Source organism: Phocoena sinus, chromosome 8, assembly GCF_008692025.1.
Source record: "Phocoena sinus isolate mPhoSin1 chromosome 8, mPhoSin1.pri, whole genome shotgun sequence".
Taxonomy (NCBI): domain Eukaryota; kingdom Metazoa; phylum Chordata; class Mammalia; order Artiodactyla; family Phocoenidae; genus Phocoena; species Phocoena sinus.
Genome location: NC_045770.1, coordinates 15,185,621 through 15,197,941, shown reverse-complemented (window position 1 = coordinate 15,197,941; position 12,321 = coordinate 15,185,621). Strand labels below are relative to the sequence as shown.

At 44.5% G+C, this 12,321-nt stretch overlaps 1 protein-coding gene across 2 annotated transcripts in view; it reads left to right on the top strand.

The window, feature by feature from the left end:
- The first annotated feature begins 501 nt into the window (after positions 1-501).
- RNF214 (ring finger protein 214) overlaps positions 502-12,321 on the top strand; it is a 51,006-nt gene continuing 39,186 nt past the window's right edge. The window contains exons 1-5 of one of the 2 annotated variants that reach the window (XM_032639008.1): positions 502-589; positions 2,146-2,261; positions 4,762-5,272; positions 5,971-6,030; positions 10,665-10,805. In XM_032639008.1, coding sequence (XP_032494899.1) covers positions 2,149-2,261; positions 4,762-5,272; positions 5,971-6,030; positions 10,665-10,805 — 825 coding nt within the window. In that variant the 5' untranslated portion in view covers positions 502-589; positions 2,146-2,148. The remainder of the gene's footprint in view (positions 590-2,145; positions 2,262-4,761; positions 5,273-5,970; positions 6,031-10,664; positions 10,806-12,321) is intronic. The other variant, XM_032639009.1, reaches the window with a different exon arrangement.

Below are 12,321 nucleotides of genomic sequence, written 5' to 3'. Positions count from 1 at the left end.
ACGGGTCCCTCGGCCGGCCCGACCAGCCGGGAGCAACTGGCTGTAGGGGGCCGGCTCCTTCGGGCATCCTCCACTGAGAGAGCAGCGTGTGTGGGTGCTCCTCGCGGGGGCCCACCGCCCCGAGTTCTCGGGGCATCTTCAAGAGGGACCTTCTCTATAGGGACGGTCCTCTCCTTCATGGTGTCCTCTGGAAAGGGCATCTCGGTTGCGACCTTTAAAAACACCTCGTTCCTGTTCTTCCTCTGATCGTCATGACCCCGACTCTCCCTGTAATCTTCCTAGAGGGGGTCCTCCCTCCACCAAGTCTCCTTCCTTCTTGAGGTCGCATCTCCCTTAGTCCCTGCGCCCCGGGAGAAGTCCACTAGTATCTTAGGGGCTTCCTCAGCGTCCGCGACCCCTTGACGGTGCCGGCTCCGGCCGCCAGAGGGCGCCGTCGGGGGCGGCGCAGTGCCACCACGGCCTCTCCTCTGCCGGCCGAGCCTCGCCCCCGCCGCTCGTGCCGCCGGAAGTGGGAGGTGTCGCGCGCGGGCCGGCGCTCGACCCCTCCCCCCAGGTTCGGCCGCCCCCTCCCCCCGCTCCGCCCGCTCAGGTGAGTCTCGTCCCTCCCCCCCTTCCCTCCCGGGGGCGCGGCGCGGGAGGTGTGTGCGGGGCGGGCGCGCGGGCGGGGGCTGCGGCTCGAGGGGCTGGGGTCGGGGCGGGGGGTGTGGAGGGAGCTGCGGGGATGGGGGGCGGGGGTCCCGGCCTAGAAGTGGGACGGGGGTGGCAGCCGGGCGGGGGGCGAGGGCAAGGTGCGGAGGGGCTCTGGCCGGAGGAAGCTGCAGGCTGGGCCAGCCCCCTGTGGAGGGCGGCCGGGACCACCGGCGTCGCTTCCCCCCATTGTCCCCTTCGCGACCGTCCCCCGATCTCCCCCCCCCGAGGACCCGTCGCTCCCAGCGTCGCCGTCTGGTCGCCGCCGGGTTGCGGTGCGGGGCTTCCCTTGGCTCCTTCGACTTAAAGCCTCCTGCCAGATGTCCCTGTCCCTCTCCCCTTTGGGCTCTCAGCCACGGAGTCGCACGTAGGACCCGTGCCCTGTGGTTTCGTTTCCCGGGCGCCAAGGACCCCCGGCCCGGGCCCTGAAGGGGCAGGATGTTTGCACCTGTGCGAGCAGTAATGGCGATCTGGGGCCTGTTTTCTCCTGGGAGCCTCGTATAATTTGATGAGGGAAACTGAGGCACAGGGGGTCTCCGGCCTGGGACTGAAGTGTGGACACAGCCCAGCCTCCATGCCTGCCCTATGCGCTCTTGGAGGGTCAGGGATGTACCTGGGATGCTATTAAAATAAAAACAAGAATTTAAACTAACCCTGTGTTACACCACCAACCACCCGCCCCCCCCCCCCCCGCCCCAATATTCATTTTTATTCTTCCTCTTCACCATAGAAGGCGTGAGTTTGTCCTGCAACATCTCTTACTTGGATTACCGTGTTTTTCAGCTTCTCATTTTCATGCTGGAGTAACCAAGATTCTCATACTCTGGCACCTTTAGTAACTCTAAAGAGTCTGTACTTTCCTCAGTCAGTGGTTGTCAGACTTTTCCCATCTGTGGGGAACCCAGAGTAAAAGTGAAAGATACTTGGATTGCCCAATAAAATATTGCTTTTTCTCTCTCACACGAACATCTCCAAATTAATGGAGAATGCTTTTAATGTAACAGCCATAAAATGATTTTAAAACGTAAGCTATTATTGATGTTAGGCCCCACATCACATCCTTTGTAAATGATATTAGGCAAGGTAGGTAGGCATGTGGATCATTTGGAAGATTCTCATGGTCTGTGAGACTGCATTTCTCCTAAAGTGAAAAAGCTTTGCGAACATATGTGTGTGTGTATATATATATATATATATGTGTATATATACGTGTATATATATACATTCACGTACATATATAGTGACGTGAGGATTGATATCCCTTGGGACCTATTGCATGTAATGGCTCTTTTAATATCCTACTAGAGAATACCCTTGAGTGTTTTCTTCTGGAGCCCAGCTTTTTCTTTGTGTTTCTTTCCTGATATGACTCTGTTGTATGGACATGCTGAGAGGGTGAGATATATTTGTTTTGAAATTTTGGAACTTGTAGCCTGTACTTTGTTTCTGAATGTGCAGAGCATGATGGCAGCATCTGAGGTCGCTGGCGTGGTGGCCACTGCTCCCAGTCCTCCGGAATCCTCGTCTAGTGTATGTGCTTCCAAACCAGACGAAGTTCTCCCAGATGGTCTAAGGTAACGTGTGGACTCTCAACTGGGAAGATTTCATTTGGGTAAAGGGCTTTGGAGATGGGCTTCTTACAGAAGTGTAGTTCGTCTTTCCCCTTTTTGGCTCTAGTGACATTGCATTAGATGAAGCTCTTTAAAGGTAGGGACTATCTGATCTATATTTGTATGTCTGGTACCCAACACAGTATCTGACACTCAGCAGGCATGCTAATTATTTGTTGAATAAATAGATTAAAATACAGGGGGTCAAACTCATTTGAAAATGCAAATATTTCCCACCTTCTCCTACATGGACTATCTGTTTATTTAACTCTATGTTTATATGTTACATCTGTGTGTGTGTGTGTATATATGTGTGTATATATATATATATATACACACACACATTATATCTAATGTATTAGACACGTGTATATGTATCTATGTCTATCTATAGGTAAATAGATAGCTTTATTAATACGGCTTACTGCTTCATGTATGTATTTCGCCTTCCAGCTAAACTCTTGAGGACAGGAACTATGAATACCCAACCTTGTTTTACAGTGCTTAAAGCATTGTTATGTATAATGTTGTACTAGGTTGACTATGTATCCTACCTCAACTCTTTTTTTTAATTTAATTTTAATTAATTAATTTATTTATTTATGGCTGTGTTGGGTTTTGTTGCTGTGCGCGGGCTTTCTCTAGCTGCGGTGAGCAGGGGCTACTCTTCGTTGCGGTGTGCGGGCTTCTCATTGCGGTGGCTTCTCTTGTTGCGGAGCATGGGCTCTAGGCATGCAGGCTTCAGTAGTTGTGGCATGCGAGCTCAGTAGTTGTGGCTCGCTGGCTCTAGAGTGCAGGCTCAGTAGTTGTGGTGCACGGGCTTAGTTGGTCCGTGGCATGTGGGATCTTCCTGGACCAGGGCTCGAACCTGTGTCCCCTGTGCTGGCAGGTGGATTCTGAAGCACTGTGCCACCAGGGAAGTCCCCTACCTCAACTCTTTTGTAGAGTACCTAGGACCTAATACAATAGATAACACTGTGCTAGCAGCTTTATATGTGTTAACACATTTAATTCTCTCAACAATCTCAGCAAGTAGGTGCTAATGCTATTATTCCCATTTATAGGTGAGAGAACTTGAGACACAGAGAGGTTAGTAACTTGCCTAAGGTTACCAAGCTATGTTGGAGTCAGTGTTTGAACCCAGGCTCGTCTGACTCCAGCGTGCTTAATAAATGTAACAAATCTGTTACATTTGTATTTATTATTTGTTACTTGTTATTAAGTGGGTAATGGGGAAAAATGTTAAGTAAACCTAACCATAAACTTGGATCTTCATTTTATAAATAAAATCAGACACATACTACTAGTAATAATAATAACAGCTAAGGTTTATTGAGTGTTTGCTGTGTGCCAGAACTAAATACACCAGATGCTTTATCTCATGTAATCCTCACAATAATCTTATTAGGTAGGTAATATTATTTCTGTTTTACAAATGAAGTTAAGTAACTTGCCCAGAGTTAAACAGCTAGTAAATAGCAGAGTCAGGATTCACACCCACGTACTGTATCTGCCCAAATTTATAATTAAGTGTCCCCCCCACCCCGCCACCACTTAACCTCCAGCAAGGAATCAGCTTAGAATATTTATAAAGATTTTTCATGTCACAAGGTTCTGTCTCTGTTGTTTTATTTTGAACAGTAGGTACTATTGAGGAAAGGAAGGCACAATGATCTGAAGCCTCAGTCAGTACTAGTTTGGAGTCCTTAAGGGCATAGTTGACAGAAGCAGTTGTTTTTTTTTTTAATAGCAAAGGAATTTAACACACATTATTCCTGGTAAAAGACTTACAGTCGTGAATGTTGGATGTCATTGTAAATAGGTTTTGAAGATCTCTTAAAAGCAGTATGGTAAATGGTTGTAGCAAACAATAAAACAACGCTTTCAGTGTATACATGTGTGTGTATTTGTTATCTGGGGTAAAAGTTCTGCTGACAGCTTCAATTTTGGATTCAAAATCGTCTGTACTTCAGGCAACTTGAAGTGAAGATGCTATGCTCTGGAAAGCTGTTGGTGGTTCTGGTCAAAGATCTGTAAAATGAATTTGAATGAAAATTATTTTTGTGAAACGAGAGTGGAATTTAAAACAATATTTCTCAGTCAATATTTTATTTATTAAAATATGTGGAACAAAATTAGTACATGTACCTAAATGAAATATTCTAAGTAACGGCAGGCTGTTTCACCTGCATCCCCCCAAACCTTTGGCTCCTCAGCGTCATTTCTGTGTGACCGTTCACTGCGGACTGTCTCCTGAACCCAGCTTCTTCACCACCACACCATACTCCCTGCATGTGGGACAGGAATCACTGGGTGGAAACTAAGTTCCTTTTCAGTTGGCTAATTTGGAGGGGTTTATATAGTCTCGTTTTGTTCTTCTAGTGGTTATGTGAAAAGTATTATATATTTAAGCCTCTTTAAGATTGGGTGAAGAGAGAAACCTTTTATCTTATGTTTTTGATAGCCCCAAAGACCCTGCACAGAAGCACAAGAACTCGCCTCTGTCGAGTGTAAGTAACCAAACGATAACCAAGGAGAATAGCAGAAATGCCCATTTGGAACACCCAGAGCAGAATCCTGGTTCATCAGCAGGTGACACTTCAGCAGCGCACCGGGCGGCTTTAGGAGAAAACTTGATAGCCACGGCCCTTTGTCTCTCTGGCGGTGGGTCTCAGTCTGATTTGAAGGACGTGGCCAGCACAGCGGGAGAGGAGGGGGACACACGCCTCCGGGAGAGCCTCCACCCCGCCACTCGGTCTCTTAAGGCAGGGTGCGATACAAAGCAGCTTGCCTCCGGGAATTGTCCTGAAGAGAAGGCCCCGCAAGCCTCCATCCTAAAGGAAGGGAGCAGGGACACAGGCTTGGATTTCCCACCTGTGGTGCCTCCAGCAAATGGGGTTGAAGGAGTCAGAGTGGATCAGGATGATGATCAGGATAGCTCTTCCCTGAAGCTTTCTCAGAACATTGCCGTCCAGGTCAAGTATCAAGTTTCTACTACTAAAACGGAATTTGGGCTTTTAATTTTTTTTTTTTTTTTTTTTTTTTGAGGGCAGGAGATATTTCTTCATAGTTGGTGGAGAACTACTCTGTCTCGTTTTTTTACTGGCAACTCTCATACTGTTTTCATACGGTGCTCTGTGATGACTTCATTCTGGTGTTCAATAAGTAACAGCCCGTGTCTAATCGTGGTGACCAGGAGCTTCATGACCTACATACAATCACTTTCACTGAGTAATTGATGAGCGTAGGTCATTAGCATTCATATTTCCTATCTTCGACCTTGCAGGAGGAATCCTTGTTAATTCTCTGACCTACATCTTAGGAAGTACGGGGTATCCTGCCTTCTAGTGACTGGTGTGCTTTTTTGTAGCAGGAAGGATGAGCACAGTAAATTGTAGGGGCCAAAATTCTTATCTGAGTCTCGAGCTTGTCTCTCCATCAGTTGTTGGGTCTTGTTCAGCTTATTTTGTGGGGTAAATGCTTCATGCTACATGGATGTCAGTGGACATTTGCCAGAACTACAGTTCTCTTGCTATGAAGCTGATAAGGGGAGAGAGCAAAAAGTTAACTTCTCAGTTCCTTGTGGCAGATTTCTCGGTGAAAGGACGAGAGCAATTCTGCCTTTTAGAATGTCTCTGAACAGTTCTGAATATAATTGTTTCTTTCTTTATAGACTGACTTTAAGACGGCTGATTCAGAGGTAAACACAGATCAAGATATTGAAAAGAATCTGGTAAGTAGTTAAACTGCAATTGTTCATGTATGAAACCATTAATGCAGAAGATCTAGAGTCACATCATCTCAGTTGGAAAAGGTGCAGGAACCTCCTTTATAAAATCCCTGACAGATGGTCAGCTAACTTCTACTTGATCACCTCCAGAGATGGGAAGCTTACTACTCATGAATCAGCATATTGCATTTTGAAAATAGCTCTTATTGTTAGATCTTATTATGAGGTGAGAACAGAACCACTAAAACTTCTTGTTATAGTTCTCTCTTGAGCTACGTAGAGTAAATCTAAATCCCTTTACTTGTTAGCCCAAAATATATTCAAAATGTTTTTTTAAATGCTTTTTCCTCTTATCCTTTAAGTCTGAACCTTTCCAGGTGAAACATCCCCAGATATTTTTTTTTTTTTTTTTTTTTTTTGCGGTACGCGGGCCTCTCACTGTGTGGCCTCTCCCGTTGCGGAGCACAGGCTCCGGACACACAGGCTCAGTGGCCATCGCTCACGGGCCCAGCCGCTCCGTGGCATGTGGGATCTTCCCAGACCGGGGCAGGAACCCGTGTCCCCTGCATCGGCAGGCGGACTCTCAACCACCAGGGAAGCCCCCCAGATGTTTTTTTAACATTCTTCTTTTCTTCATATGATATATTTTTCAGTCTTTTCTTCAACCTGGTTACTTTTTCACCTAGACACGTTACACCTTCTCAATGTTTCTTTTGCAATGTGATCCTGAGAGCTAAATGTAGTAATGCACATACAGTGTAATTACTTCACTATACAATGGAACTGTTGTGTCATTCTGTGATGACATTCTACACACCATTTCCTAAGCTGACATCGTCACACTGTGGAGCTTTCACTTTTACTCCATCAGGTCTTTTTCTCATGTATTGCTTAGTTGTATCTTCCAATTTTATGCCTAGGTAATTATTATTATTTTTTTTGAGCGTCACTTTTTAAATCTGTTTTTTACTTTAAAATAGGTAATTGGTTTTTAAAACTTAGAGAACTTCACATTTATTTTTGTTAAAGTGGTCCCCTTGATCTTTCCCTGGCATTTTGTGGTAAAACTTCCACCCTGTAAGTGTGTGGATATCTGAATGTTCATTTTTCAAGAGGAAGGATAATGCTAGAAAAGGCACCCTAAGTTCAGGAAGGGGTCTTTAGAGTAAGATATGTTAATTGAATGGAAATAAAGAGGAAAACCAGGTAAGAAAGTGGATATTTGGTGCAAGTTGAAGAAATTGAGGGGCAGATGGAAAGAAGTAAGTTATTGGAGTACATTAACCACATGAAAACTTTTAAATAGAGAGTAGCAACTCAGGAGTTATTTATAACAGGCAAGTAAAAAGATCCTAGAGATGAGAGACCTGATGGCGATGTGCTGGGTGAGAACCAGGCTAGGAGAGAACCTCCAGGAGAAGGAGGAGAAGTCGCCTTTTCTTGAGCATTTATTCTAACCACTTTACACGGAGTGTTTATTTGGTCCCCACAGTTGTAAGGCAGGGTTTCGTTGACCATATAGCAATTGAAGGGGCCAACTAAGAGGTAATAGATAAGCTTTAGCATCAGTCTGAAACAGGGGTGGAAACTGGCAAGCCATTAGGCCAAAAGAGGCCCAGGGTTGTGTTTTGTTTGGCAGTATTCTTTTGGGTGGTGGTGTGGCCCACATGCTGTAATTTTTTAAATTATTATTATTTTAAAAATATTTATTTATTTAATTTGGTTGCGCTGGGTCTTAGCTGCGACAGGTGGGCTCCTTCGTTGCGGCTCCAGGGCTCCTTAGTTGTGGCACACGAACCGTCAGTTGCAGCATGCACGTGGGATCTAGTTCCCCGACCAGGGATTGAACCGGGCCCCCTACATTGGGAGCGTGGAGTCTTAACCACTGTACCACCAGGGAAGTCCCTATTATTATTATTTTTAAAACACAATATGATTATATTTTAGTACACAACCAAAATACAAAACACCATAGTAAGTTGACAGCAGTAGAACATGGTATTTCATTTGCATTGCATAACAGACGGTTAACATTCTTAGTTGTAAATGAGTTCTCCACATGCTTTTTTTTTTTTTTTTCTCTCTTCTCGGTACGCGGGCCTCTCACTGTTGTGGCCTCTCCCGTTGCGGAGCACAGGCTCCGGACGCGCAGGTTCAGCAGCCATGGCTCACGGGCCCAGCTGTTCCGCGGCATGTGGGATCTTCCCAAACCGGGGCATGAACCCATGTCCCCTGCATCGGCAGGCAGACTCCCAACCACTGCGCCACCAGGGAAGCCCTCCACATGCTTTTAAAAAGGCATTGGGACTGAGCAGGTATTAAGCTTAGTGGCAATACAGGGAACTTTGCTCCTGTTTTACTTGCTACCCTTTTCATGCATTTACAGTAATTGCCCACTGCCTGCATTTGAAATTGTGACTCCTGCTTCTCAGGACCAATACACCATCAATGAAACAAAGTAACAATGTGTAATCCTTTGGCTTATTAAGATGAGAATTGTATCAAGTAATTTGCTGTATGCCTTTAAGCCATCCATTTGTATGTACTAATAGTATGTACCTTGAGACTTCTTTCTGTGAAGACTAGTTTTTTTCCCCATTCTGTGTTGTTAAAAAGATGCATTATCGGGCTTCCCTGGTGGCGCAGTGGTTGAGAGTCCGCCTGCCGATGCGGGGGACACGGGTTCGTGCCCCGGTCCGGGAAGATCCCACATGCCGCAGAGCGGCTGGGCCCGTGAGCCATGGCTGCTGAGCCTGCGCGTCGGGAGCCTGTGCTTCACAACGGGAGAGGCCACAGCATTGAGAGGCCCGCGTACGGCAAAAAAAAAATGAAATAAAATAAAAATTTTTAAAAGATGTATTATGGACAGGGAGGTACCCATAAGGAAGTAGAGAGAGAAGAAAAGAATCCTCTAATCTACTAGTTTTCATCAATTGGTTCTTAACCTTTAATTTTTCTTGGGTTAAGGTCCTCTTTCAGAATCTTTTGAAAACTTTGAATTCTCATCTCAAAAAATTTTATACACACCTATCCATAGACCTCAGGTTCAGAATCCCTTTAAAGTTATGATGCTAAGGTGTCATCTGTTTAGGGAGATTTAGTTACATTTCAGTACATGGACTAAGGACTAGCTTATCCCAAAGCTAAAGTCCCATCTTGAGAGCTTATTTTTTTATTATCATAGTGTGATAAGTTTTTCCCTATTCACTTCTAAAACCTTTCTTTTCTTTGAAAGTAGTTATCGTCTAATGAACAAATTCAGTTTAATGCTCTGTTTAAATTTTACACTGGTTACCTTATACCAAATGTGCTTTAAATTGACCCTCTAAGTTTTAGTGTTCCTTTGAAATGTAATCATTACTTTTCTTGATTTATTAATGTGGGGGAGGCAGAGCTGAACTGTGACCCTTAGAAGCTTCACCTCTTTTATTGACTTATTTATTTATTGGCTGCGCTGGGTCATGGTTGTGGCATGCGAGAGCTTTAGTTGCAGCCTGCATGCGGGATCTAGTTCCCCAACCAGGGATCAAACCCGGGCCCCCTGCATTGGGAGTGTGGAGTCTTACCCACTGGACCACCAGGGAAGTCCCAGAAGCTTTACTCCTGCTCCCTATTTATATGAGAGCTTGCCGATTTGACCAATCTGAATACCAAGTGCCCCAGAACTCTTTGGTGGATCTGCCAATTTGTAGTGCTAATGACCAGTAAGGAGTCCAGTTTCTGGATGCATTTTGAGTAGTTGATCTGTTCTTTGTTTTTGCTCGTTCTTCTTCCTCCTAATAGATAAAATACCTTATTTCTCTTATTCCCTACTGCAGGGAAATTAGCCTATAAAGGGTCAGTTAGTAGATATCTTAGGCTTTGTGGGCTATATGTGCTCTTTTGTAACCACTCCACTCTGCTGTTGTAGTGTGAAAGCAGCCAGCCAGCTGTCGGGTATGGCTGTGTTCCTATAAAACATTTACTTATAAAAACAGACGGTGGGACCTCCCTGGTGGCACAGTGGTTAAGAATCTGCCTGCCAATGCAGGGGACATGGGATCAAGCCCTGGTCTGGGAAGCTCTCACATGCCACAGAGCAACTCAGCCCTTGCGCCACAACTACTGAGCCTGTGTGCCACAGCTACAGAAACCCGCGCACCTAGAACCTGTGCTCCGCGACAAGAGAAGACACCGCAATGAGAAGCCCCCGCGCTGCAATGAAGAGTAGCTCCCGCTCGCCACAACTAGAGAAAGCCCGTGCACAACAATGAAGACACAATGCAGCCAAAAATAAAATAAATAAATAAAATTTAAAAACAAAAATAGTTGATGGCTGGATTTGGCCCACACGCCATAGGTTGCCACCCTCCATCTTAGCGCAGTGTTGTACAATAGAATTTCCTTTAACGACGGAAGTGTTCTGTATCTGTGCTGTCCAGTATAGTACCCACTACTCACATGTAGCTACTGAGTACTTGGAATGTGGTAAGGTGACTGAAGAGCTGGATGTTTACATTTGCTTATTCTAATTAATTTAGCTACAGCATCGGACACTGCAGCCATAGCGCCCTGCATGGTGCCTTGAGCAGGGACATGGTGAATGTTTCTTGCAATGAAATTGGCGAATTAAACTTCTCATCTGTTGTTACCAATAGGATAAAATGATGACAGAGAGAACCCTGTTGAAGGAGCGTTACCAGGAGGTCCTGGACAAGCAGAGGCAAGTGGAGAATCAGCTCCAAGTGCAATTAAAGCAACTTCAGCAAAGGAGAGAAGAAGAAATGAAGAATCACCAGGTATTCTGCTTATATTAAAGTTGGCAATAAGTAAAGTATAGTCCCTAATCAGACTTTAATTTTGTTTTCAAATTAATAGAAATAAAAAAGCAGTATTTAACTTTTTAATGGTTATCATAGAATTTTTTTTTTTTTTTTTTTATATCATAGAATTTTAAGGATAAACAAGAACCTTCAAGGGCATCTCGTCCAAACTCTCACTCCTATTTTGGTTCAGAGAGGAAAGGATTATTTATTTATTTACTTTTTCGGTACGCGGGCCTCTCACTGCCGCGGCCTCTCCCGTTGCAGAGCACAGGCTCCGGACGCGCAGGCTCAGCGGCCATGGCTCACAGGCCCAGCCGCTCCACAGCATGTGGGATCTTCCCGGACCGGGGCACGAACCCGTGTCCCCTGCATCGGCAGGCGGACTCTCAACCACTGCACCACCAGGGAAGCCCAGGATTATTTATTTAATATATTTGTTTGACTGCCTACCTGGAAAGTCATTTGATTAGACTCCTGTCTCACACTGTATTTCAAAATACAATTCTAAGTAAATTAAAAATATACATATAAAAACTGGAAAAAAATTTGAAATCAGAAGAAAATTTAGAAGAATATTTATATACCTGAAGTTGCAAGAGGTCATTTTAACCCAGGCAGAAAACCTAGAAGATTTTTTTAAATTAATTATATATAATTAAACTTTTTGGCATGGCAAATGATGTAGAAAACAGTCAAAAGATCAATATTAGACTGAGAGAAAATATTTGTAGCACATATGACAAAGGGTTTAAGATGACATTCTGAGATTCCTACAAATTCATGGTAAAGGCCAAACAATGTAGAGAAACCAGGAAAAGTTACTGTATTACTTTCCTATTGTAATAGTTTTCTACTGTGATAGTTTCCCATTGCTGCTGTAACAAGTTGTCGTGAATTTAGAGCTTAAAGCAACACGTTTATTATCTTACAGTTCTGTAGGTCAGAAGTACAACGTGGGTGTCACTGGGCTAAAATCAAGGTATTAGGAGGGCAGCATTCCTTTCTGGGGACTCTAGGGGAGAATACATTTCCCTGCATTTCTGGCTTCTAGAGGCTGTTTGCATTCCTTTACCTGTGGCCCCCGTCTCCATCTTCAGAGTCAGCAACGTTGCATTTCTGTAACTGTTCTTCCCTAATCACATCTTCCTCTGATCACAACTGGGAAAGTTTCTCTGCTTTTAAAGACCCATTTGTGGTTAGATTGGGCCCACCCCGATAATCCAGTGTTGTCTCCCTATCTCTTTTGCTATGGAGGGTAACGTAGGTTCCAAGGAGTAGAACATGGACATTTTTGTGGGGAAGAGGTTATTATTTTGCCCATAACAGTCACAAACAGTAATTCACAGAAGAGGAAAAGCAAATGGGTAACAAATGTATGAAAATAAACTCAGCCTTACTAGTGTCGATCCATTTGTATAGCAAATATTTTTTGAGTTCCTGATGTACGCTCTGAAGATTTAGTGGTGAACGAAACATAGTCTCTGCCTTC